The sequence below is a fragment of the Oncorhynchus gorbuscha genome, linkage group LG14 (genome assembly GCF_021184085.1).
Source record: "Oncorhynchus gorbuscha isolate QuinsamMale2020 ecotype Even-year linkage group LG14, OgorEven_v1.0, whole genome shotgun sequence".
Taxonomy (NCBI): domain Eukaryota; kingdom Metazoa; phylum Chordata; class Actinopteri; order Salmoniformes; family Salmonidae; genus Oncorhynchus; species Oncorhynchus gorbuscha.
In genome coordinates this window covers 64,812,568-64,839,333 of record NC_060186.1, presented here as the reverse complement: position 1 = coordinate 64,839,333, position 26,766 = coordinate 64,812,568, and the positions used below count along the sequence as shown (strand labels likewise).

Here is a 26,766-nt window from a genome sequence, read left to right as displayed (position 1 = left end):
TAGGCTACAGCAGGAATACAGGCTAAAATTGCAATTTCCCCCAATGGAGGTGTTCAAAACAGAGCAGATAGGCTGAACGTTTTTTTCCGCGTTATCAGCTGTACTAAAGATTGAATCGTATTTTATGCTTTTTTTGTGGCGGCTGCACGGAAGAAATAACTGCCCGCTAAACCTCTGGAGGGAGCCTGCGCAACACACATCGACCGAACCTGAGTGTGTGTGCCGCCATGGTGACTTACGTCACACCCCGAGCACGGATGTGTGTGTGTCTCCGTGGAGTGAGAATGTGTAGATAGATGTTCGAAAGGAGTGAGAGATAGCCTGGAAGTGGACGGACATGCACAAGATTCGAAAAGAGTCACAACAGACAGTTCGCTATCCGATTCCTGCACGATTCACAAAGGTAGAGTCAATTTGTGTATTTGTTATTTATTGCACAGACTTTTCGCCGGAGTTGTTCGAGGCCACGAATAAGACTCGAGGTGGCAGAGATCCCCAGGATGGACTCCCGCTTTTCCTCGCGCTGGCGTGGGAAATCACGCGCCATTGAGGGTTGATGTTGTGCATGCGCCTTGGTAGCCTGTGTGCATGGTCGATGCTAGGCTACATTGCGTGGCTTCGGCGGCCTCCATTTGCGAATTTATGTGCACGCTCGAAGATTATTTCGAGGCCTTTTGTTTCGACGACGGCACGCAACAGTTGGAGTTTGCTCTGTTATTATTGCTCTCCAAAAAGCGCAACACGCCATACGGTGCTGGAAGGTAGGCGTCAGTGAATGTCCAACTTTTGAACTTGCTGGCTAAATATCTGGAGGCCTACAACAAGGCTTGGGGAGGAGAGGACGAGGGGTGTTGTCACGCAACTTTTATACTCGACACTGGCATGTGTTTTTGAAGAAATACACGATTTAAAGCTCATGGAAAAATAATACTGGTTTGATAGTTGAGATGGAAATATAATTTGGAATAACCATATTGAACAAATAATAACGGTAACACCTCCAATAAGCACTTCTATAGGCTACATGAAAGGAAGTCGTGGTATTTGTATTGTTTCTGAACTTAAATTGACAAGGACATTCCAGTTAATGTCATAATTGAATTTGAACCTGCACAGGAAAATATTGTTGTAACGTTAGCCTAAACGTTTAGCTAGGCTAATTTAACCTAATCAGTTTAGATACGGTTTTGTAATATAGACCTAGCATCTATGTAACTTAAGCTAGTAACTAGGCTAATCAATTTAGTTCCATAGGACCCAACTCAAGATTGTGTTATCCATCTGAACTAAAGCCTTATGGCAACTTACCAATGAAGAGAGCCTAGTGAGCTGACCAACCTCATCTGCTACACTTGAATGACACATTACATGAATACAATGCCATTGTTCAAGAAAATTCCCAAAACAACTACGAGCTGATAAACATAAAATGGATCTAACGTGTGGTCTCCGATAAAGTCCAAGCTTTAGGGATCTGCCTTCTGCTTTTGGGTGACACTAAACTTCACATGAAAGGTCACACATCTAAAAACAATGTATTTTTGATAAATTAAAATCTTATTTAATCTCCATGTTTTTCTTACAATTTTCACAATGTATATATTATGCTGTAATAAGTCATTTAGACGTGTCCTTACATGTTGTTAGTTGGTTCACTATCTGGCCATTCACATGAGACATTTTCTAACATAACATTATTTTTTCATTATTCCAGGATGTCAACTGAAAATAACCATAGTTCAACTTGAGGTGCTTTTTTTTTTTTTTTTTTTTTTTGAAGTGAAGAAGAATAGTATACATTTACTCTGTCCCATCTATGGAGGATCCTACTGTAATGGAGGAGAGGGTAGAGGACTCGGCCATTACTACCTCTATCACCACATCAATCCCATTTGACAGCGTCACCATGGAGCCGGGCCTGGCCAACGAGGATGTGGTGGAGGACCAAGCTGTAGCCATGACAGACAAGGATGCAAGCTTAACCATCATAGCCATGGCTTCATCCACTGACACCATAACAAACACTGAAGTCAACCTAGCTATGGCATCATCCACACACAGTGAAGTGAACTTAGCAATAGCTTTATCCACTGATGTCATTACAAACAAAGAAGCGAGTGGAACCATAGCCGTACCCATGGATAGTGGGATAAACTCTGATGCTAAGCCAGCTAACACACCCATAGTATCAGCATCTTTATCACCAGCTGCCACTGTGACAAACACTGGTGCCAACCCAGCCCTCCCCTCACCATTTTCATCATCTGCTGCCAGTGGCCCAGCCCCCGGAGGCCTGCATCCCGAGGAGGAAGGCCTCTCAGCGATAAGCTCATGTGGTGGTGTGGGGGTCACTCTGGAGAACAGCAATGTCTGGAGGGAGTTCCACTGCTGTGGAACCGAGATGATCCTCACCAAACAGGGCCGGCGCATGTTTCCCTACTGCCGCTATCGCCTGACGGGTTTGGAACCAACACGTCGTTACTGCTTGGTCCTGTCAATCACCCCCGTCGACACGTACCGCCATCGCTGGAACCTGAAGGAGTGGGAACCCAGTGGTCCTGGAGAACCACACACCCAGGCCTCATGCCGACTCTTTCCCCACCAGGACTCATCAGCCCTGGGGAAGGTCTGGATGGCCAGCCTGGTCTCCTTCTATAAACTCAAACTGACTAACCACTGCCTGGACCAGGAGGGACATGTGTTGCTGCACTCCATGCACCGCTACAGGCCCAGTTTACACGTGATCCCCGTCGCAGATGGAGATGACCTTGGCTTTGACCCTAAGCTGCTTGACCTCCAGCTCCTCGGCCCGGAGGTCATGACCTTCACGTTCCCGCAGACCGAGTTCTATGCAGTGACCTCGTACCAGAACACCAGGATCACCCAGCTGAAGATAGATTATAACCCCTTTGCTAAGGGCTTCAGGGAGGACAGCGGCAGCCCGCGCCTCGCAAAGCCCAGGCCGGAGCACCCTCAGGCGGGGAAGGGAGATATCCGCTCCCCTGGTCGTAGCACTGCTAGGTCCAATGGTGGTGAGGGGACTGAGCATATTGTTACTGTAAACGATGTTGTGGCTGATATCAGGTGAGTGAAGCTTTCTGTTATCGTGTTGTACTATAATTCCAGTGTTTTCCTTACAATTTACTGAATGTTAGTGTTTTACTGTTGCTATTCAGTTTTCCATTTGTTCTTGATACACCGCTAATATTTTTTTTTCACCTGCACCCCTCATTGTCTTGTAGCATGAAGAAACGTTCTCTCCCTACAACTCACCCTGTGGGGGAAGTCTCAGGGAAGTTGAGGAAAGTAGCTCCTGGTAGAGCAGATTCAGATGCCAATCAGACTGATGTGTCTGCCAGTGAAGAGGGGATGGATCTGGACTACAGTGACCATGTCTTCCACAGGCAGTACCTCCGAGCCCAGCTAGCCCTGCCCTCAGGAGCCTCCAGGCCAGAAAACAGCCCGGGGGCTGGGGGGGAGAGACTGGGTGCTGGGATGGACCACTCCAGACAGGCCAGCCTGACTGCTAACCCTCAGAATACTACACAGTCTACTGTGTTACACACAAACAGATGTTCAAAGCCTTTAAAACGTTCCACTGTAGAACCAATGGACTCTGAGGTTCCGCCTTCACAGAAGGTTCCGCTTGTAGAGCCAACCATGACCGTACCCATTTCGCTTACAGAAACTCAGGAGGAGAAGGTTGCGAGCTTAACCCCTAAAACATCCAAACCTCAAAAGATTGCACCCAAGCCTTTTCCTACCCCCTCACCTCTGACCCCCACTGCGTCCCCCTTTGCCGTTCCTAAGCCATGGAAGAAGGGGCGTAAACCGGGGGGCAATCGGTGGGGCAGTGTCGGAAAAGTCTCTAAGGGTACCAAGGCGGCGACAGCGGCTGTCACTGCAACTAGCAGCCCAATACCTGTTGCTATGCAACCGGAACTGGATGACGTGGAGGGTCTACTTTTTGTGTCCTTCACTTCCAAGGTAAAACACGACACTTGTGTGCGATCAGAATTATGAGAAATAGGAATTTCAGACATCCAAAAATGTTCATTTATAAACCCCAGAGTCTGAAATATAGGAGGGAAACTTTGTTTAACTTTGCTGAAGGTGCAGACAGTATTGACACGGTTATCTCTTCCTCTGTGTCACAGGAAGCTCTTGGTGTCCATGTGGAGGACATGCCATCCGATAACACATCACCAGTCACTCAGGAACAGCCAGAGAAAACTGGTAAGTGGGAGCGAAGAAGTTATATTCTACTGGGGCTTGTCAATTACAGTGTACTTGGCAACAAGACCTGCTGGAGACACAAAATAGAACATCAACACCCACTACTGTTTTACATTTACATTTAAGTCATTTAGCAGACGCTCTTATCCAGAGTGACTTACAAATTGGTGCATTCACCTTATGACATCCAGTGGAACAGCCACTTTACAATAGTGCATCTAAATATTTTAAGGGGGGGGGGGGTGAGAAGGATTACTTTATCCTATCCTAGGTATTCCTTAAAGAGGTGGGGTTTCAGGTGTCTCCGGAAGGTGGTGATTGACTCCGCTGTCCTGGCGTCGTGAGGGAGTTTGTTCCACCGTTGGGGAGCCAGAGCAGCGAACAGTTTTGACTGGGCTGAGCGGGAACTGTACTTCCTCAGTGGTAGGGAAGCGAGCAGGCCAGAGGTGGATGAACGCAGTGCCCTTATTTGGGTGTAGGGCCTGATCAGAGCCTGGAGGTACTGAGGTGCCGTTCCCCTCACAGCTCCGTAGGCAAGCACCATGGTCTTGTAGCGGATGCGAGCTTCAACTGGAAGCCAGTGGAGAGAGCGGAGGAGCGGGGTGACGTGAGAGAACTTGGGAAGGTTGAACACTAGACGGGCTGCGGCGTTCTGGATGAGTTGTAGGGGTTTAATGGCACAGGCAGGGAGCCCAGCCAACAGCGAGTTGCAGTAATCCAGACGGGAGATGACAAATGCCTGGATTAGGACCTGCGCCGCTTCCTGTGTGAGGCAGGGTCGTACTCTGCGGATGTTGTAGAGCATGAACCTACAGGAACGGGCCACCGCCTTGATGTTAGTTGAGAACGACAGGGTGTTGTCCAGGATCACGCCAAGGTTCTTAGCGCTCTGGGAGGAGGACACAATGGAGTTGTCAACCGTGATGGCGAGATCATGGAACGGGCAGTCCTTCCCCGGGAGGAAGAGCAGCTCCGTCTTCGTTTTCACTGATTGACATTCACAATACCATATGCATTTCTGAAAGTCTCCAATAATGATGACACTGGTCTATTCTATTATTTTCTAACCTAAGTGTGTGTGTGTGCAGTACTGGAGAGTGTTGAGGAGAAGATTGCAGTACTGGAGAGTGTTGAGGAGAAGATTGCAGGTCTGCAGACTATCTTACTGCAAGACCTAAACACACTCAAACACAGACAGGTCATCCACCCTGTCCTACAGGAGGGTGAGTGGACAACACACTCACGCATGCACTCTGTATTTCTCTCTCTTCCTCCCTCTCCATCTCTCACCACACAAACCTACCAGTCTCTGCCCTAAGAGAGTTAGATATTTCACAATAATGTTCACCATTGATAACCCTAACGTGTGTGTTATTCCCTTACCTACAGTTGGGCTGAAGTTGAGCTCCCTGGACCAAGGCCTGGCCATCGATCTACAGTATCTGGGGGTGCGTCTACCGCTGTCTCCGCCTGTGTTCACTGGGCTGGGCAGCACTACCTCCACTGGTGAGTTTCACTTAAGTGATGGGTAATTTACTAGCCATGTAGGCCACATACAGTAGCAATAAGACCAGCAAAACAGCAGTGAGATTACTGGTTGTTTCTAAAAATGGTTGAAACTCATATCTCAAAGCTCTCCAGTGATCATTATATGGGACACCAACACAATACGTATTATTTACTTTCACTGTTTTATTATTGGTTTTTGAGTAGAGCCATAGGTAGAGGCTGTAGGGATGTTGTCGTGGAGGCTGTAGGGATGTTGTCGTGGAGGCTGTAGGGATGTTGTCGTGGAGGCTGTAGGGATGTTGTCGTGGAGGCTGTAGGGATGTTGTCGTGGAGGCTGTAGGGATGTTGTCGTGGAGGCTGTAGGGATGTTGTCGTGGAGGCTGTAGGGATGTTGTCGTGGAGGCCGTAGGGATGTTGTCGTGGAGGCCGTAGGGATGTTGTCGTGGAGGCCGTAGGGATGTTGTCGTGGCGGCCGTAGGGATGTTGTCGTGGCGGCCGTAGGGATGTTGTCGTGGCGGCCGTAGGGATGTTGTCGTGGAGGCCGTAGGGATGTTGTCGTGGAGGCCGTAGGGATGTTGTCGTGGAGGCCGTAGGGATGTTGTCGTGGAGGCCGTAGGGATGTTGTCGTGGAGGCCGTAGGGATGTTGTCGTGGAGGCCGTAGGGATGTTGTCGTGGCGGCCGTAGGGATGTTGTCGTGGCGGCCGTAGGGATGTTGTCGTGGCGGCCGTAGGGATGTTGTCGTGGCGGCCGTAGGGATGTTGTCGTGGAGGCCGTAGGGATGTTGTCGTGGAGGCCGTAGGGATGTTGTCGTGGCGGCCGTAGGGATGTTGTCGTGGCGGCCGTAGGGATGTTGTCGTGGCGGCCGTAGGGATGTTGTCGTGGCGGCCGTAGGGATGTTGTCGTGGCGGCCGTAGGGATGTTGTCGTGGCGGCCGTAGGGATGTTGTCGTGGCGGCCGTAGGGATGTTGTCGTGGCGGCCGTAGGGATGTTGTCGTGGAGGCCGTAGGGATGTTGTCGTGGCGGCCGTAGGGATGTTGTCGTGGTTGCCAACAAGGGGACGTATTAATAGACATGTTATTATTTCCTGATTGAGAAATGTGACTGCCTAGTAGTAAATTAATTACACTTGAAAGATGATAGCGCTTTTTCAATTGCATGGCTCAGCTAGTTTAATACATCAGTCACTGAGCACTTCATACCCAGTTTACTGTCATCATCCACATTGAACCCCCTCGTCAGTCAGGCAGATAATAAGGCAAGGCAATTATGGGATTTACACCAACTTAAACACTCAGAATTAGCCCTAGTAATGTGACTCCCACCACTGTGGTAGAATGGGGGAGTGGTAATGGGCGAGGTTATTATTTGGTCTGATGATAACCCACAAGCCCCAATCCTGTCAGTATTTGCAAATCTGAAGGGACTGGATAAGTGCAATATAATGATGGCTCTACTTAGTCTCCAAACAGAGAGGTAGAGGCTAGGTGAAGGGTCTAGAGGTTGATTTGGAATTGGGCCCGTATCTCTTCTCAAACGGCCTTGTCTCTTCGCTGTGCAGATGGAAGCAGGTCCTTTGTCTCCAGGACGGGGAAGACCAGTGACCTGACCAAGATCAAGGGCTGGAGGGACAAGTTCATCAGGACCAAAGAGACCTCTAAGAACCACAACCCCAACCGCTCGGCCTTCTGCAGCGAAATGCTCGACCAATACCTGGAGAGCGAGGCCCAGCGAATCAGCGACCGTGCTGCTGCCTTCTCCCACAACCCCCCTGGGCTTAGTCGCCTATCAGCTGCCTGTGACCAGCACCAGCTATGTGCGGACCCTCGACAGTGTTCTGAAGACGCGTGCCCCCCCGTCCCCCGCCTTCTGTAGACCCTGCCCCCTCTCTCGGAAACCCCTCCTCTACGCAGCTCTAAAGAAACCCCCCTCCACCCATCAACAACCACAGGACCCCTCCTAAAGCAGCCAAACCCAAACCCACACCAGCACAGGGCAAACAGCACCATATAACACCAGCCCAGGGCAAAGCCAGATCTGCCTCTGTGCTACGGCCCATCCAGGTCACCAACAGTAACAAAACTACTGCTGCTAAAGCTACAGCTGGGGTTAAAGTCACCAGCCCTCCTACTGCACAGCGGTAAGGAAATGCTGCTAAAGACATGCTATACCCATGCCAAAGCATATAGTTTACACATCTATATTTGTTGTTGTCCCAAAGCAATATGAAATGGGTCTGAAATGCCAGTAATGTCAATTGTTTTCATAGTTTGGTTGTTATGTAGATATTTGGGATTGATCCTGTCAAGCCTACAACAAGTTTCCTTTTTTTTGCCCTAAAATGGACAATAAAGCCTTTCATTAAACATTTTACTCGTACCTCCAGGTCTCCTCCAGGCCAGGGGGCTGTGAGGAGGGACTCCAGCCCAGGGAGAGGCCTCTCCAGCGGGTTGACTGGCCTCTCTAAGAACCAGCTCAGACTGGTCGGTCTCTCTAAGATCCAGCTGAGAATGATGGAGATGGAAGATGCCACCTTCTACCAAGGACACGATAGAACACACATCACTACTGAGAGGGTGGAGAGAGCCCTGATGGCACTGCTCACTGCGCAGGTAGGACTTAGATTATAGACACACACACACATAATGCGCACACACATTTTCTGATGGTCTATCTCTTCTCTGTTGTCTGTGCCCTCCAGGGTCTCCCTAAGAGCCGTGCCCCCCAGGCCAGTCCAGTGGACAGTCCAGAGTGTGGTTCTGACTTCTGCAGGCTGGGGTGTGTGTGTTCCAGCTTGGCCCGGGTGTCCAGGGGTCCGCTCCACTGTTACAGGCCTGACTGTATGCTGGGCTGCTCCTGCTTTAAACGCAGGATCACCAAACAGACCACAGCAGCAGAGAATGGCCAGCACCAGACACTGCCTGTTTACAGTAAGTTCATACCCAGGGTGCATTTGGGTACTTGTGAGAGTTGTATTATATTCTATATTGACCAAATGAATGACACATCAACTTGAACAAGCTAATGAATGTGTCTTCTCTCCCTGCCCAGCTGTGTCTAACTTGGAGCATGAGGTTCAGCCCAATCGAGGCATCCGTGTCTCAACTCTGTGGGACTGCACCTCAAGGGTGGACCCCGAACCACTCTTCAGCCCGAAACCTGCCCCAAACATACCCACCAAGCCTCTAACCAGGATCTACAACCCTGGTCCAAAGCGCTACGTACCTCGTCTCACCCCCGAGGTAAATTCCTCTGTCATAGTATACTGTGGGCCCTGGTAGTGCACTATGCAGGGAATGGGGGAGCATTTGAGACACATCCTATGTTATCAAACTACCACCCCAAATGACTCAACTGTAGTGATATGATGGAAACCTCGATTTGACAAAAATTGTGTATGAAAAAGTTGAGGGATTTTGTGTGTGTGTGTGTGTGTGTGTGTGTGTGTGTGTGTGTGTGTGTGTGTGTGTGTGTGTGTGTGTGTGTGTGTGTGTGTGTGTGTGTGTGTGTGTGTGTGTGTGTGTGTGTGTGTGTGTGTGTGTGTGTGTGTGTGTGTGTGTGTGTGTGTGTGTGTGTGTGTGTGTGTGTGTGCAGCTGCGAGAGGAGGACAAGGACCCAGTCTACAAGTACTTTGAGAGCATGATGACGTGCGCCCGTGTCAGAGAGTTTAACAGTAAACCGCCACCCCAGGTGCTGCCGCCACAGGTCCACCTCTTTAAGGACAATAATAGTTCCATCATCCCCAGCAGCAGAAAGGTGAGGCACAGGACACACACACTAAATATTTATTGCCGGAGTATATGCATTAAGGAGTGCGATCGACTGGTCAATCTTCAAGTCATTCCTAGTCAGTCATCGAACATTTCTGTAGAAAAGCCAATGATAAAGCCTTGTGCTCCTATAATTTGTTTTCCTGTCTTGCGCTGTTGGCCGTAGGTGGACTTGATTCAGAAGCCCTGCAAGCTGGGTAGGCAAAGTGTTCCCATTGTGAACCATTTTAATTTGTCTGAAGGAACAGACTCCGCCTACCCGGCGGACCAGGAGCACTGTGACTAATTCAAGTGTGCCAACTGTGCTGGCCAATCATATAGCTCAAATCATCATGCCTACAGCTTTCATGACCCCACACCGAAGTTTGATACTAGCCTACGTGAGATTTCAGAACTTTTAAAACCATGACCAGAGAGAGATTGTCAAAGACTACAGCAAACAGCTGCTGTTTTTTGTGAGTTCATGTTTTTATTCAGCTCTGTCAACACTGTTTTTATTGAAGACTATTATAAAACACGCTTCTCCCTACTTCTACTCGTGCTGCAGCCAAGTGTATCGATAGGACTGCGTTTTTATTATTAGCAGCTCGTCAGGTCTATTTAAATATTGAGGAATATTTCACTTTCTCTGGTCATAGGAACAACATGAATTTGTGTATGAGACAGATGCCGTGAGACTCGATCATCAGGTGGAAGACGGTATCACCTCTGTCTGGTCAGTCTCACTGGAGGAAAGAGGAGAGCAGGGACTGTGAGAGGTGGACCCTCTGTCTGGTCAGTCTCACTGGAGGAAAGAGGAGAGCAGGGACCGTGAGAGGTGGACCCTCTGTCTGGTCAGTCTCACTGGAGGAAAGAGGAGAGCAGGGACCGTGAGAGGTGGACCCTCTGTCTGGTCAGTCTCACTGGAGGAAAGAGGAGAGCAGGGACCGTGAGAGGTGGACCCTCTGTCTGGTCAGTCTCACTGTAGGAAGGAGGAGAGCTGTGAGAGGTGGACCCTCTGTCTGGTCAGTCTCACTGGAGGAAAAAGGAGAGCAGGGACTGTGAGAGGTGGACCCTCTGTCTGGTCAGTCTCACTGGAGGAAAGAGGAGAGCAGGGACCGTGAGAGGTGGACCCTCTGTCTGGTCAGTCTCACTGGAGGAAAGAGGAGAGCAGGGACTGTGAGAGGTGGACCCTCTGTCTGGTCAGTCTCACTGTAGGAAGGAGGAGAGCAGGGACTGTGAGAGGTGGACCCTCTGTCTGGTCAGTCTCACTGGAGGAAAAAGGAGAGCAGGGACTGTGAGAGGTGGACCCTCTGTCTGGTCAGTCTCACTGGAGGAAAAAGGAGAGCAGGGACTGTGAGAGGTGGACCCTCTGTCTGGTCAGTCTCACTGGAGGAAAAAGGAGAGCAGGGACTGTGAGAGGTGGACCCTCTGTCTGGTCAGTCTCACTGGAGGAAAAAGGAGAGCAGGGACTGTGAGAGGTGGACCCTCTGTCTCGTCAGTCTCACTGGAGGAAAAAGGAGAGCAGGGACTGTGAGAGGTGGACCCTCTGCTGATCTCTCTCTCTACCTCCACTGAGACTGACCATCAGATGCAGGTACCATCAGTCCAGTAAAATAAAAAAGCTTATTTGCTCCGCTGTGCCTCACCAACCGATCTATTTTGTTGTCAAAGCTTGTGTTTTGAAATATAATGTGTTTGAGAAGAACAGTATTGTCAGGCCAGGCATAAAGCTGATATGCTGTGATAATGTATTCAACCTACTGCACAAACCTCATTCCTACCTAAGCGTTTTATTAGGTTAATGTTGCACAGGCTTACATTTTTTAAAGTCATGTATAAAATCAATTCTGAGCGGTAGATCTCGGCTTGCTTTTTGACTGCGAAAATGATCGTGACTCAGAAAAGGTTGGTGATCACTGATTTAGGAAGTTAATCTAGCCACTAGGGGCAGACAAAACATTTTTCAATGGCTATGGATGTAAGACTGAGTCCCTCTCAGTTAATGTCATTTATAAATGTTCTTGTCTTTGCAGAAAATGATCGCTGCCATCCTCTCACCTCCAAATAAACCAGGTAAGATGGAACACAGAATCACTGCTCACCACAGTTCTTAAGAGGCTGTTCAAGATGTTATGTTTTAATCTGTTTAAAACCCTTAACCTGTGACATCTGACCTTTCCCCCTGTAGTAGTACGAGTGAAAAGTCCCTCCACCCAGGCCAAGAAGCCTAAAGTTCCTGAGCCCACTAGGCAGCTGGAGATCCAGTCAGAGTGTAACTGGGACCAGCACCGGAAACTGGTCCTGGGTGTTCTGTGCCGACGCATGACCCAGAACCGTCTGTCCGAACCCTTCAACATTGGCCCCTACCACGTCCGCCTCCTCTCAAACACACACAAACGCAAGGCTGAGAGCACCATCATCATATTCAAGGTAGGGGGGATAATGACCATTTAGAATGAAGCAATAAACATGCCATTTCTGTTCCTGTCTTAAAGAAGCAGTTATTTGGACCATTTCATGCTGTCATACATAAGGTTCAGAATTGCTCCATGTTTCAGATTTAAAATGCATAACTTGATCAGTGACAAATGAATGCTCATGAGTGTGATTTATTATCATCCACTTCCTTACTTCAAGGTCTGCATCAGTAAGGCTGAAGACGGTGATACCGATGATAGTGATGAATCTGATAGTGAAGTAACAGACAACAGTAGTGACGACAGTGATGAAGATGAGGATGAAGAGGGCATCCCTAAGCCTGAGGAGCCGGAGATGCAGGTTGGAGTGACTCCCTTCCTGACAGGAGTAGTGCCAGCAGGCAGACTGAAAGCCAGGAAGAAACAACCAACCTGCCCTGCTGTAGGACTAATCCAGGTGGGTTTATTAGGTTCACTTTACCACCAAGTGTAGTTTGTAATGTTTTTTTTTATATTGAGGAGCTCCGAGTTATTTCTAATTTAACAATTATGCTGAGATTTGGTGAAAAGCTCTATCCCCCACAGGGAACCTGTTCTTTATGTTAATCTGTTCTGCCTATATCTCCATTCTTTCTCTTCTTTCTTCTTTCTTCTTCCTCCCCAGGTGAACGGTAAATCCTACTCCCAGGCCAGATTGCTGCTGGGGCAGATGGGAGCTCTGCACCCGGCCAATCGGCTGGCTGCGTTCGTCACCGGCAGGTTGCGCTCTGTAGCCAAGGCCCCTCAGAAGGCCCCTCAAAAGCCTCTAAACTGCTTCCCCAGGGCGAAGAAAACATCTGTGGGTGCTGGGCACTTGAAGACCGCAGTCACTACTGTTGCTCCTCAAGGCAGTAGTAGCGTTACAGCTATGGCTAAGAAAGGAGCTTTGGCCCAGAAAGTATTCCAGACACCAGCAGGTAAGATCCTTTCACTGCTCCTCAATAAAGGCTTGAAGTAGAAGTTATCAACTTAACCTTTACATTTTGTTGTACTGTATTAGTTATGATGTAATTAGACAGTTGAGTAACCGAAGCCTGATGGTTCAAGGGTGGCGATAGTTCTGTATTCTCTCAGAAAAGGCCTCTCTTTCTTACACTGTCACTGCGGTCTGTTTCCAGGGAAGAACAGGCCTCCTCCGTACAGACCACCATGGTCCCTAGGTGTCACCAAATCTAAAGGCAAAACTTCCACCAGTCAAAGCACCACAAACCCTAAAGACCCAGTCGGCTCTCCCCTGCTCCTGGTACCCATGGCCCCTCCTGCCGCAGGCACCTCCCAAGGCTCGCCCCCCTGTATCGCCCCCTGCTGGAAAGATGCTACTACAGACAGTCTCCTCCTCCCAGGGCTGTAAAATGTATCGTCAGCCCAACGGACAGTTGATCAAGCTGGTACCTCTGAATCGTATGCGTCACATAAAGGCCAAGAATCAAGACAAGCTCACTCGTGAGTTCATGTACTTATGAATGTACACACGCACATGCACAACCACATCCTCAACACCCTCTAATGTCTTGTGTTGTCCCAACAGGTTTTGCTACCAAGCCGTCCACTCCCAAGACATTCCCACCTCCCCCCCCTCTCACCTCCATCCACCCCCCTCGCAGCCCCCCTCCCCACGCTCCCCTCATCAAATTCATCATGGGCCAGTTGGGTGCCATCACCCCATCCCAGACCTCATCCTCTTCCTCCCCCCCTGTCTCTCACTGTCTCCTCTTCCCTGAAGACCCCCAGCTTCCTGGGCCAGACTGGGACCTACTCCTTCAGGATCTGTCCCCCGACTGCAGGGGACCAGGGCTCTAGGGGTCCAGGCCAGGGCACCGTGGGAGGCCCAGCTGGAGTGTCTCTGCCTGGGGGCTTCACCCTCATCCAGCTCCCTAAGCCTGGAGGTACTGGAGGAGGTGCTCCCAGGCTACCTGAACTAATCAGAAGCACAGCTGTGGGTTCTGCTGGACCTGGAGAGGTAAAGGCACAGAAGAACCCAAGAGGAACCTCTTCTTCCTCTCCCTTGCCTCTGGCATTGACACCAGTTAAAACTGAAGACCACTCCTACACCCCAGGATTAAATACCAATAAATCTGACTCAAGATCAGCTCTAGCCCAGAAAAAGCTGAGTTTGACTCAGTCAAAGGACCTTAAATCTGACCGTAGATCAGCCAAAGCCAACATCTCTTGTCCCGTGGAGCCCAATGAGCTGACCTGTGATGAGAAGATGCTGTCGGACGAGAGTGATGCAGAGAGAGGGGAGGTGGGGGAGGGCTCGGGACTATGGAGCCCAGAATCATGGAAGAAAGACACTGAGTTCAGTCGGTTTACCACTCTAAGAATGCATGAGAACGGACATCCTGATTTTAAGGTTGAGGACTCTGATTCGGACAACTCCTCGGACGACTCCTCGGATGACTCGGATTCCGACAGTGATGAATATGCCAACGTAAGAGAGCTTGATTTTTGATGGTTTAATTTTAGTAATTTTTGTATTCTGTGTGTAAACGTTCACTGCAGTTGCACAAGGTTGGGTTGTGGTGTAGTGTTTTGTAAAGCCAGATTGTTGTCTCTCACCCCAGGAGGACGAGGAGGAAGCAGTGGACATTGAGACGGTGGAGGAGAGGAGACAGGGAATCACCATCGCTCAGATGAGGGCCGCTGTCAAACTCACACAGTAAGACTGGAGTGTGTGTGTGTAGGCTATTTAGCTGTATGATTTTGTATGACTGTCTCAAGGAAGCTGGGGTTAATAAAATTAATATTTTGTCCTAACAGAAAAACTAGTCAGGATGGGGAAACGGCACCAAAAGAAAAGGTAAGACGTCTCCCATCTGTCCATTATAACTTCAGAGCAACATCTTGTTTTGTAGTGTTCTTAGGCCCTCTTACGGAGCTGTCTAGTTAAGGTCTTAGCTCTCATGTATTGCAAAAAACCTAGTTTAAAAGGGAATGAAAGCACTAGGCTTTAGAACACCAGCTAACTGGAATTGTAAATTGGCATTGTTGCATAACTGGCAGGATTTTCCTAAAATGGCTGAATCCCAAAACTGTCTGAAAGACCATGAACACTGCGTGCGGTAATGAGCAAAATTGACTGGTTTCCAACCATAAATGAAAACATCACAGCGACGGTGGCTGAATGTCTGGGGCGGAAGTTGGTTGGAGTTGTCAACAAAGCAGCATGACAGAAAATATGATGCCAAGTTTTCAAACTACTGATAGTTTCTTTAAGATATGTAATGCGATCTGTGCATTTTTCAAATCAAATTTTATTGGTCACATACACAAGGTTAGCAGATGTTAATGCAAGTGTAGAGAAATGCTTGTGTTTCTACTTCCGACCATGCAGTAATATCTAACAAGTAATCTAACAAGTGGCATTGTTTAAAGTTAATAGTGATACATTTATTACATCAATTTCCATTATTAAAGTGGCTGGAGTTGAGTCAGTGTGTTGGCAGCAGCCACTCAATGTTAGTGATGGCTGTTTAACAGTCTGATGGCCTTGAGATAGAAGCTGTTTTTCAGTCTCTCGGGTCCCCACTTTCATATAAGGAAATCAGTCAATTGAAATACACTGCTCAAAAAAATAAAGGAAACACTCAAACAACACAATGTAACTCCAAGTCAATCACACTTCTGTGAAATCAAACTGTCCACTTAGGAAGCAACACTGATTGACAATACATTTCACATGCTGTTGTGCAAATGGAATAGACAACAGGTGGAAATGATTAGCAATTAGCAAGACACCCCCGATAAAGGAGTGGTTCTGCAGGTGGTGACCACAGACCACTTCTCAGTTCCTATGCTTCCTGGCTGATGTTTTGGTCACTTTTGAATGCTGGCGATGCTTTCACTCTAGTGGTAGCATGAGACAGAGTCTACAACCCACACAAGTGGCTCAGGTAGTGCAGCTCATCCAGGATGGCACATCAATGTGAGCTGTGGCAAGAAGGTTTGCTGTGTCTGTCAGCGTAGTGTCCAGAGCATGGAGGTTCTACCAGATGACAGGCCAGTACATCAGGAGACATGGAGGAGGCCGTAGGAGGGCAACAACCCAGCAGCAGGACCACTACCTCTGTCTTTGTGCAAGGAGGAGCACTGCCAGAGCCCTGCAAAATTACCTCCAGCAGGCCACAAATGTGCATGTGTCTGCTTAAACGGTCAGAAACAGACTCCATGAGGGTGGTGTGAGGGCCCGACGTCCACAGGTGGGGGTTGTGCTTACAGCCCAACACCGTGCAGGACGTTTGGCATTTGCCAGAGAACACCAAGATTGGCAAATTCGCCACTGGCGCCCTGTGCTCTTCACAGATGAAAGCAGGTTCACACTGAGCACATGTGACAGACATGACAGTCTGGAGACGCCGTGGAGAACGTTCTGCTGCCTGCAACATCCTCCAGCATGACCGGTTTGGTGGTGGGTCAGTCATGGTGTGGGGTGGCATTTCTTTGGGGGGCCGCACAGCCCTCCATGTGCTCGCCAGAGGTAGCCTGACTGCCATTAGGTACCGAGATGAGATCCTCAGACCCCTTGTGAGACCATATGCTGGTGCGGTTGGCCATGGATTCCTCCTAATGCAAGACAATGCGAGACCTCTTGTGGCTGGAGTGTGTCAGCAGTTCCTGCAAGAGGAAGGCATTGATGCTATGGACTGGCCCGCCCGTTCCCCAGACCTGAATCCAATCCAATTGACCACATCTGGGACATCATGTCTCGCTCCATCCACCAACGCCACGTTGCACCACAGACTGTCCAGGAGTCCATCTCATCAGGAGCATGCCCAGGTGTTGTAGGGAGGTCATACAGGCACGTGGAGGCCACACTTTGACTTGTTTTAAGGACATTACATCAAAGTTGGATCAGCCTGTAGTGTGGTTTTCCACTTTCATTTTGAGTGTGACTCCAAATCCAGACCTCCGTGGGTTGATAAATGTCATTTCCATTGATAATTTTTGTGTGATTTTGTTGTCAGCACATTCAACTATGTAAAGAAAAAAGTATTTAATAAGAATATTTCATTCATTCAGATCTAGGATGTGTTATTTTAGTGTTTCCTTTATTTTTTGCAGTGTATATTCATGAACCACATGAACGAATACAGATATGCATCTGTTGGTCACAGAACTTTTTTTGTTAAGGTAGGGGCGTGGATCAGAAAACCAGTCAGTATCTGGTGTGACCACCATTTGCCTCATGCAGCGTAACACATCTCTTTCACATAGTTGATCAGGTTGTTGATTGTGGCCTGTGGAATGCTGTCCCACTCCTCTTCAATGGCTGTGCGAACTTGCTGGATATTGGCGGGAACTGGAATAACCTGTCGGTCCAGAGCATCCCAAACATGCCCAATGGGTGACATGTCTGAGTATGCAGGCTATGGAAGAACTGGGGACATTCTCAGCTTCCAGTAATTGTGTACAGATGTAGACATGGGACCATGCATTATCATGCTGAAACATGAGGTGATGGTGGTGGATGAATGGCACGACAATGGGCTTCAGGATCTCATCACAGTATCTCTGTGCATTCAAATTGCCATCGATAAAATGCAGATGTGTTCGTTGTCCGTAGCTTATGCCTGCCCATACCATAACCCCACCGCCACCATGGGGCACTGTTCACAACGTTGACACCAGCAAACCGCTAGCCCACACGACACCATACACACTTTCAGCCTGGTATTGTTAAAAAGGGGATGAATCCGTGAAGAACACACTTCTCCAGCGTGCCAGTGGCCATCGCAGGTAAGCATTTGCCCTCTGAAGTCAGTTACAACGCCAAACTACAGGTCAAGACCCTGGTGAGCATCCCTGAGACGGTTTCTGAAAGTTTGTGCAGAAATTCTTCATTTGTGCAAACCCAGTTTCATCAGCTGTCCGGGTGGCTGGTCTCAGACAATCCCACAGGTGACAAAGCCGAATGTGGGATTGTCAATATGATAATTTTATTTTGTACAGTTACATCAAAACGACAAGACAAGATAGGAGCTAAATCAACTAGCTTGCTACCTTGCTTCATTCTAGCGGACTGTCTACTTGGCTTGTTGGCAAGTCACATACTCATTAATTGGGAAAAAAATACTCTAAAATTGACAAATTATCACATAGTTTCTTACCTTAATATTGTTGTCCTGATCCTAATGACAAATCTGTCAAAAGTTGTGAGAAACCTTTCAGGTCCAGTGGGGCGAGTCGCCTCCTGGTGGCAACATTCACTTTCAGTCCCATGCCAAAACTCACAATTTGCTCCAATGACGCATTGGCGTCATTCGCTACTATGGCAATTCAAGATGGCGCTACCCATAACTCTAATAAATGTTGTTCAATATCAAAATCCTAAAAATAGAGGTATATATGTTAAATGCACATGTTTAATATTAGTTGATGAAATAAATCTCTTTCTTAGTTTTACTTCCTAAAGTGTTTCCATTCCCCTTTAAGAGGTCTAAGAATACCTTGGAATACCCAATAGAATGCTCAATAACTCTCAACCCTTAACCTTTGACTCCTGTTCCCTGAAGCATCAGAGGGATATGAGAGAGGAGGAGGGGTCTGGTGAGGGAGGGGGTCGTAAGAACCGCACCCTGACGGAGAGGCTGCGTCGCGGCGAGCACCAGAAGCTCTTCACCAGACTCAAACAGGTGCTGTTCATGGAAGAACTGGACCCCAAGGTCTCCAAGCTACACCTCCTCTCACAGGTATGGGATTGTATGTTATGTGGCTGATTAACCGGCTATTTTGTTTTGTTATGGTTAATTTTGTGCTGTACTGTGGTAGACACAAGAACTATACGTTATTTTCATATCCTTTTAATGAATAAAGTCAACTTTTTCATGGTCACATTTTTTGGAATAGATGGTTAAAAATACAGGTATATAAAAGGGATTTTAACATGTATTATTTCATCAGGCTCTGAAGGAGATTCGTACCCTGTCGGTGGACTCTGAGTCTCTGGAGGAGAAGAAGAGGATGCTGACTGAGATCCAGACTGTCTATGTCAAGGAGATCGCATACATGTCTGGTGCGTCTGACTGTAGCTACTTATTACTTATTTAATCCCTTTCTTACTTACACATTACTTACTTCACACGGACTTACTTGAGATATTCTTATAATGTGATTGCAATAAGCATATTCATGTGAACTCTGGTGTGTTTTTTAATTTGTATTGTAGGAAAGCCAGAGGAGCTGATCAAGGCCAAGCTGAAGGAGATCTGGGAGAAGAAACGGACTCTAGCTGCCCAGAGGAGAGCAACTGTCCCCCCTACCTCTAGCCCCACCTCCTCTACTTCCACCCCTAGTCCCAACACCATGATGGGTAATTATAACCTGCTTCTTATGTCTGACAACAGGAGGTATAGCACTAAGCTGGATCAATGAATTAGCCAGTTCACTTAAATAAACATTCAGATACCGCTTTGGATTTGTGACACCTTTTAATAATGATCCTTTTACTGCAGTGGGCTAAATCAGGGTCACACAGAGTGCTTCTTGGTAGTCTTAAACAAATCTACTTTGAAACTAAAGTATACACATCACACACATGGTTATGGTCTTAAAACAAAGAAGACACCTTTAGAGGTTTCATCCCAATATTACACTTTCTATACATCACAGAATACAAAATATAACAAAACTGGTTGACCTAGAAACACCAGATTTTCTGCACGTTTTTTAAAATAATGTTGATTAATAATGTTCCACCCATGAGGGCAATTTGGTCATTTGACTGCAAGAAAGGCTATGAGGTATGGCCATGCCAGACCCCTAGATAGCTAGTGTCTGCATGCTTTTGTACCATCCCTACACCTATGCACCTGATTCACCTTTTTCTGTGTCCCATGGTAGTATGGACACTAAGCAGGATCAATGGGTTAGCCAGCTAACTTTGATAAACCATTTAGATACAGCTTTTATTTATAAGTATATTTATCTATATATCCCAGTGTCCCAGGTGTCTCAAGCTAGCTCTTTGGGTCAGGCAGGAGCAGCTAGTGGCTCTGTGAAACCAGTGGCTGCTGTTTTACGCACCAAGAGCGGCAAGATCATTCTTCCTGCTTCCATGCTTCCCCCTTCCATGTTTCGTGCTTCCAAACCAGGTGAGTTCATACAGGAACAGGACACCCATATTTGGTCTCACACTCTTGTTTAATTGGTTATGCAAGTTCTATATCTCGATATTTCATATCAACGATGCTGATTTGGAAGAGCGTAATAACTCTTGAGTTCCACTATATGGGTAAAATGTGCCACGGGTTATGATCGTTAGACTGGCATTCTGACTAGAATATTTTGTTGTGAGTCTCATTCTAACGGTTGAGTATTTCCTTTATCCACAGCAGGAAGATCGGTCTACACAGTGAAAGTAATGAAGAGACCAACAGTCCCCTCCCTCTTAACCCCCACCTCCTCAGCAGCCAAGGAGGTTGTGGAGAAGGAGAGAGCTGCCTCTGGCCCTGAGAAGGACCAGGAGAGAGTGTCTGTGGAGGCTGAGCAGCCCTCCGATAGCCCAGCAGCAGAGAGGCCAGAACTAGGTAAGGAGGAACCACAGGCCCCTGTCTGTAATGGATCCATGGAAGAAGAGACTTCCACAGAGAAGGATAACGGCTCATCTCCCAAAAAGAAGAAGTCATTAATCAATAAAAACTCAATAAAGAGACTTTCTGGTATGAAGTGTCCCCTTGTGGAGATTGCTCCCCTAAACAGTGCCATCTGGAGGCCGTTGGAGGAACCACAGATGGGGAGTGAGAGTGATGCTGGAGGCTGGGGCCTGTCTCTGACCAAGGGAGAGGCAGCCATACTGGTGAAGGCGCTCTCTGAACACCAAGGCATAGTAGTGGGGCGGAAGGGCAAGGATAGCCCGGTACAACACAATGGAAAGAAGAGCTCTGTGACACTAAAGGGCAAGGATAGCTCAGAACTACAAAAAGAACAGGATAGCACAGTGTCACAGAAAGAAACTGATAGCTTTGTCCCACAAAAAGGAGAGGATAGCTCAGTCACACCAAAGGAAAAGGCAGAGGTTGGCTCGATGACATCAAAGGGAGAGGGAGGCTCGACAGACAGCTCAGAGGCTCAACTACTGAAGAGAAAACGTGGAAGGCCTCGCTTGGACATCAAAACACCACCAACTGGAGATATCACTACTAACCCTGCGCCGCGGGGTCGGCCCCGTAAAGTATCACGGATTGGGGTGAACATCCCTGTGGTAACGACCGGTGGCAACGACCAGGCCAACGTGACACAAACCGCAGGTAGTGCTTGTAACCCTACCTTAGTCACAAGAATACCCCCAGGTCGAGACACTAATACTGGGGGTGGTGAAATCCAACTAACACCAAGGGAACGTAGCCTAAGCCCTACGAGGCGGGGTAGAAGGCCTAAAGTATCACAGGTTGGGGTTACTACTAGCCCTGTGGTTACGACTGGGCCTGGGGGTAGCCCAGCCAGGGTGACTCAGGCTGGGGGTAGTACCCCTACCCCAGTGACTCAGGCTGGGGGTAGGACTGTGAAGAGTGCTGCCGGTAGCCCTGCAACTTGGGGTAGGGCACCAAAGGTGTCGAGAGCTGGAGATAGTTCTAGTCCGGCCAAGGTGACTAAGGATGCGGTTACTAGCCCTGTAACTCGGGCTGGGTTAAACCCGGCGAGATGGACTCGTGCTGGGGGGGGTATCCCTGTAGTGAAGACTGAGGGCAGCCCAACCAAACCTCCACGAGGAGGGGCTGAGGTTACTAGCCCTGTAACTCGGGCTGGGTTAAACCCGGCGAGATGGACTCGTGCTGGGGGGAGTATCCCTGTGATGAAGACTGAGGGCAGTCCAACCAAACTGAGGGCTGAGGTTACTAGCCCTGTCGCGACGACTAAAGGAAGCCCAGGTAAAACGCCACAGGCTGTGGGTCGGCCTGGAACACGACATGTGACTCGCGCTGTATCGGTGAAGGGCCTTGTCAGTGGGAAGAGGACAACAAGGTCTGATAAGGCCTAGTGAAACTGAGACTAAGGCTGCATTTCCACACTGTTTCCATTGGTGCATCTCAATACTGTAGTAGTCTAAAATGGCATCCACAACTTGTTTTCTCTCCTTCCACTCCGATGATGCTGCATTTCAGCCTAGCTCTAACCAGAGGATCAAGAGAATCGTACTCCTGACAGACGTGCCATTAACTGTCATTTAAAGCTAGAATCCTTAGTTGCTGCATCCATTGATTCTTGAAGAATATAACTTTATATAATTAAATTCCTCATGAGCTTAGTTCAACTGTCGTACCTCATCAGAACCCAAAATATAAGCTTGTTTTACTCCAATGTTTGTAAACAAAGTAAATGTAAACAAACACTGTATAGCCTCAACACGGTTAACATTTTTTATGTCTTGGATGGTTAGTCATTGCATCCATAGTTTTGTCTATGAATTTGAGTGGTTACATTTCTCCAGGCCGTCCCTCAGCTGTTTTCTTGTGTTGTTTTTTTTTTTACAAAAACAGAGGCGGGGAATCGCTTTGTTATTGTTTCAATTAAGGATTCAAGTTTTAATTTGTGGAAAGTTGTCCTGAAATCCCATTGAGACCACCGCATGTGCCTGTTCACAAATCCAAAGGACCCTGGACAGTTATGCCTGTGTGAGTTGACCCTCTCTTAGCTTTAGCACTCATCTGCCTTCTCTGGAACACAACAAAGTAGACTATAACTTACACCTAAGGGACAGTCTGTTTTCCCAACATCCTAAATCTTTCAGCAAAACATTCAATTAATGTACTGTATGAATGTACTGCAGGTTTGACTGCCGTTTGAGCAGTTGTACAGGTACATAGGACGTTAGCCCCATATTGGGGTGAATGTGACACGTCATGCATTTTTGATGAAGACTATTGTTATTATGTTCTAGAAAGTTGATTTCTTGTTATTTAATCATCCAACCACTACTTTTTGAAGATTACGGTATAGGGAAGGTCTGTATTTTTCTCTCTTCAGTATCACGGTTTGTTCATGACTTCACTCCCTGTGTCTTTATTAATGTAGGGGTGTGTTGTCTTCGATTTAACCTACAAAATAATGGACATGCATGAACATGACAACAAAACAGATCAATTACTTTCTGGCCCAACTAGACATTATCAATAGGCTCTGAAAATCATTCATTTGAGATGTACAACATTCATGTTTGTTCATGTCAAAAACACTGTAAATGTTCTTTCTATGCCACTGTAAATGTTCTTTCTATGCCACTGTAAAGACTTTTTGTATTTTAGCTGTGGTTGGTGCGTCCAGTCTTTCAAATACACTCTTGGTTCCCAGGCCTATGAATTTAAAAAAAATCTGAATCAGCACTTTAAATCTTCTGTAACTTCTACACTGTCACAACCATGTTGAATACTTTGGTTTGCCTTATGGATTGCTTCTCCATCTGTTTTTCAATGATTCCTATGTCTGATTTTCGAGGAACTTATGCATAACATGTAAAACAAAACAAAAAAACACAACAAAAAAAACATTATTTGTAGTTGAGACATTTGTATTTCAACCTCGTGTGACTCATCATGACTCAATCTAAGCTATACTGTAATCTATGAAAATAACCTTTTTGTAAATGTGTTTTATTTTTTATAAGTCTGTCTTGTTGTATAATGTTCCTCTTTCCTTTTTTGTAAAGAAATGACCGTTTTACTTCAGTCACTCAGATGTGCTGGCAAGATACTGTGGCCTTGAAAATAAATAAACCTGTACATGCATTTCTTTGCTGTGGCAGTTGTCTTAACCTCCATGAAACTCAACCAATTCACAATGTGATGGTGTAGAATATTATAGAATAATCATAATTTGACTAGTCATTCTAGCTGTAATTGGCAAGTAATTATTGCAGCTATCATAGGAATTAATTATTATGGTTTTGTTATTGGTTCTAATGGCACAAATCTTAAACTGATGTTTTAAACATCTGTTACACTGGCAAATACGGGTAATGATTGCATTGTAGCACAGATTATCCATTATATTGACCAGGTACTCAAGTGGCTCTAACAATGACAATGTCTTTAAAAAATAAATCAGTCGGGAGGAGGCAAGATCAGGTGGGACCATTCTAGCCAATTTTTTATTTCACCTTTATTTAACCAGGTAGGCCAGTTGAAAAAAATTCTCATTTACAACTGCGACCTGGCCAAGATAAAGAAAAGCAGTGTGACACAGAGTTACACATGGAATATACAAATGTACAGTCAATAACACAATAGAAAAGTCTACAGTGTGTGCAAATGAAGTAAGATTAGGGAGGTAAGGCAATAAATAAGCCCTAGTCGTGAAATAATTACAATTTAGCAAATTAACACTGGAGTGATAGATGTGCAAGTATAGATATTGGGGTGCAAAGGAGCAAAAATGTATAAATAATATTGGGATGAGGTAGTTGGATGGGCTATTTACAGATGGGCTATGTACAGGTGCAATGATCTGTAAGCTGCTCTGATAGCTGATGCTTCAAGTTAGTGAGGGAGATATGAGGTTTCAGTGATTTTTGCAATTCGTTCCAGTCATTGGCAGCAGAAAACTGGAAGGAAAGGCTGCCAAACGAGGAATTGGCTTTGGGGGTGACCAGTGAAATATACCTGCTGGGAGCGCATGTTACGGGTGGGTGCTGCTATGGTGACCATTGATCTGAGATCAGGCAGAGCTTTACCTAGCAAAGACTTATAGATGACCTGGAGCCAGTGGGTTTGGCGACGAATATGAAGCGAGGGCCAGCCAACGAGAGCATACAGGTCGCAGTGGTGGGTAGTATATGGGGCTTTGGTGACTAAATGGATGGCACTGTGAGTTGCTGAGTAGAGTGTTGGAGGCTATTTTGTAAATGACATCGCCGAAGTCAAGGATCGGTGGAATAGTCAATTTAGTCCAATTTTGGATTGGAGATGCTTAATGTGAGTGTGGAAGGAGAGTTTGCAGTCTTACCAGACACCTAGATATTTGTAGTTGCCCACATATTCTAAGTCAGAACCATCCAGAGTAGTGATGCTAGGCGGGTGGGCAGCGATCCGTTGAACGCGTTTAGTTTTACTTGCATTTAAGAGCAGTTGGAGGCCACGGAAGGAGAGTTGTATAGCATTGAAGCTCGTCTGGAGGTTAGTTAATTAACACAATGTCCAATGAGAGGTCAGATACGTGTGTGCACAACTTGGGTCTAAAGTGTTTTTCTCAAAGTTGTCACGTGTCCTACTTATATCAGTACACTCGTAGCAACCTAAGCCAGAGATGGGCAACTGATAGGGGTGGGGGCCACAAAAAAACATAATTCATCATGGGGGGCCGCAGTGGGTCTGCGTACCCACACCATGCCCAACTTGTGAACAAAACATTTGAGTTTTAAAGTTAATTTCCTGAAATTCTACACATTTTGCCTTGGGGTGGATAGAGAATGTTGCAATTCTACTTATTTTGCTATGGAAAGGAAAGAAAAATGTGCTGTTTTACAGCAAATTTCATGCAATTCTACACATATTGCCATAAGGTGGAAGAAAATGTTTGCAGTTTTTAATATCATAACTGATGATCAATGGGCCCCAATTCAGTCGGTTTTACTAAAGTTTACATAGCTGGCCGCTAGACTAACTTACCAATCAAACGTTAAAAATAATTGCTGACATGGGCTAACTGAGTGACTGCTGTTGAACAAACAAATGTCGAAATTGCACCATGTGTATTCTAAGTCAACAGTAAATTGAGACCCCCACTGAGTGAAATTGCACCATGTGTATTCTATTATTCTAAGTCAACAGTAAATTGAGACCTGAGTGAAATTGGTCCGCAGGCCTACAAAACGGGGTCCCTTCGGTCTCAACGTAGACTTTGATCTGAAGCCATTATTGTGACTTTGCCATTGTAATAGTTTGTAAGCTTGTGTAGTCAAATTAATTTATGATCGTATGCTATACATTTGTTGTTTGTATGCTGTTCTTTGTATGCCATTTTAATATTTGATAAATAACCAATGATATTAGGCCACTCTTGGCCGTGATTACAGACACCGCAGTGTTTGTGATTATACCCTGATGAAGACAGCTTGGCTGTCGAAACATTGGTAATTAAATTTTTGCATCTGAGCTCCTAGAGTGTGCGGCTCTCTTTTATTTTCAAATTTTCTATTCCGCTAGCCAGCACCTCGCCTAAATAGGTGTGCGTTTCTTTTTCTTCTAGATTCGTCAGGACCTCCAACAGCCGCAGCTAAGTAGTAACATTAACATGATGCCTTCTAATTGCAGTCGCTGTACTCATAATATACAGGAGAACGATCGCCTTACGGCGAGGATAGCTCAACTTCAGACACAATCTTTAGGCAAGGGTAATTTAAGAGTAGGAAAGGATGAAACAGCGTCTGTGCCACCAGTAAGTACAGATAGTAGTATAAATGACCTCGCACAGTCACCGCTGCCGGACAATTTTCTCATGGCTTCTGGAAGGATTCAGCCGACAGAAACTTTCAAACGGTTTTCCTCATTAAGCAGCGAGTCTGAGGCTGAGCCTTCTCTGGACTCTACTCCTCCCGTTACGGGGTCTGAGATGCCGAAGCCTCCCACCATTAGCTCTGACAAATTGAAAACACTAGTCATTGGCGACTTTATTACATGCAGTATTAGACTTAACACGAATCATCCAGCACTCATACAGTCGTGGCCAAAAGTTTTGAGAATGACACAAATATTAATTTTCAAAGTCTGCTGCCTCAGTTTGTATGATGGCAATTTGCATATACTCCCGATGTCACGCCTTGGTCATTGTATTTTGTGTTTTTGTTATATGTTTGGGTAGGCCAGGGTGTGACATGGGTTTATAT

At 46.7% G+C, this 26,766-nt stretch overlaps 3 protein-coding genes across 3 annotated transcripts; all 3 read left to right on the top strand.

Annotated features, from left to right (window-relative positions):
• The first annotated feature begins 258 nt into the window (after window positions 1-258).
• Window positions 259-7,633, top strand: LOC123995282 (MAX gene-associated protein-like). Its single transcript, XM_046298789.1, has 7 exons — window positions 259-403; window positions 1,715-3,084; window positions 3,243-3,987; window positions 4,158-4,236; window positions 5,325-5,459; window positions 5,626-5,742; window positions 7,305-7,633. The coding sequence occupies exons 2-7, from the start codon at window positions 1,817-1,819 to the stop codon at window positions 7,616-7,618; spliced, it is 2,658 nt and encodes an 885-aa protein (XP_046154745.1). The 5' UTR covers window positions 259-403; window positions 1,715-1,816; the 3' UTR covers window positions 7,619-7,633.
• A 115-nt stretch (window positions 7,634-7,748) lies between these two features.
• Window positions 7,749-13,622, top strand: LOC123995283 (MAX gene-associated protein-like). The gene is made up of 11 exons (XM_046298790.1): window positions 7,749-7,883; window positions 8,130-8,355; window positions 8,445-8,673; window positions 8,795-8,985; window positions 9,338-9,499; window positions 11,529-11,568; window positions 11,684-11,925; window positions 12,133-12,369; window positions 12,577-12,868; window positions 13,070-13,394; window positions 13,480-13,622. The coding sequence occupies exons 2-10, from the start codon at window positions 8,254-8,256 to the stop codon at window positions 13,300-13,302; spliced, it is 1,728 nt and encodes a 575-aa protein (XP_046154746.1). The 5' UTR covers window positions 7,749-7,883; window positions 8,130-8,253; the 3' UTR covers window positions 13,303-13,394; window positions 13,480-13,622.
• LOC123995555 (kinesin-like protein KIF21A) lies at window positions 13,304-23,671 on the top strand. Its single transcript, XM_046299190.1, has 9 exons — window positions 13,304-13,339; window positions 13,480-14,382; window positions 14,516-14,610; window positions 14,712-14,751; window positions 18,464-18,640; window positions 18,852-18,963; window positions 19,117-19,260; window positions 19,889-20,041; window positions 20,282-23,671. The coding sequence occupies exons 1-9, from the start codon at window positions 13,304-13,306 to the stop codon at window positions 21,925-21,927; spliced, it is 3,306 nt and encodes a 1,101-aa protein (XP_046155146.1). The 3' UTR covers window positions 21,928-23,671.
• Window positions 23,672-26,766: the final 3,095 nt, after the last annotated feature.

Excerpts from the sequence above, each read along its gene's own strand:
- LOC123995283 (XM_046298790.1), top strand. The coding sequence starts at position 8,254 with ATGATGGAGATGGAAGATGCCACCTTCTACCAAGGACACGATAGAACA. Across the intron at positions 8,674-8,794 it reads CCAGACACTGCCTGTTTACA|CTGTGTCTAACTTGGAGCAT; the intron begins GTAAGTTCATAC and ends CTCCCTGCCCAG. Across the intron at positions 11,926-12,132 it reads GCACCATCATCATATTCAAG|GTCTGCATCAGTAAGGCTGA; the intron begins GTAGGGGGGATA and ends CCTTACTTCAAG.
- LOC123995282 (XM_046298789.1), top strand. The coding sequence starts at position 1,817 with ATGGAGGATCCTACTGTAATGGAGGAGAGGGTAGAGGACTCGGCCATT. Across the intron at positions 3,085-3,242 it reads GATGTTGTGGCTGATATCAG|CATGAAGAAACGTTCTCTCC; the intron begins GTGAGTGAAGCT and ends ATTGTCTTGTAG. Across the intron at positions 4,237-5,324 it reads GGAACAGCCAGAGAAAACTG|TACTGGAGAGTGTTGAGGAG; the intron begins GTAAGTGGGAGC and ends GTGTGTGTGCAG.
- LOC123995555 (XM_046299190.1), top strand. The coding sequence starts at position 13,304 with ATGTATCGTCAGCCCAACGGACAGTTGATCAAGCTG. Across the intron at positions 14,383-14,515 it reads ACAGTGATGAATATGCCAAC|GAGGACGAGGAGGAAGCAGT; the intron begins GTAAGAGAGCTT and ends CTCTCACCCCAG. Across the intron at positions 14,611-14,711 it reads GCCGCTGTCAAACTCACACA|AAAAACTAGTCAGGATGGGG; the intron begins GTAAGACTGGAG and ends TTGTCCTAACAG.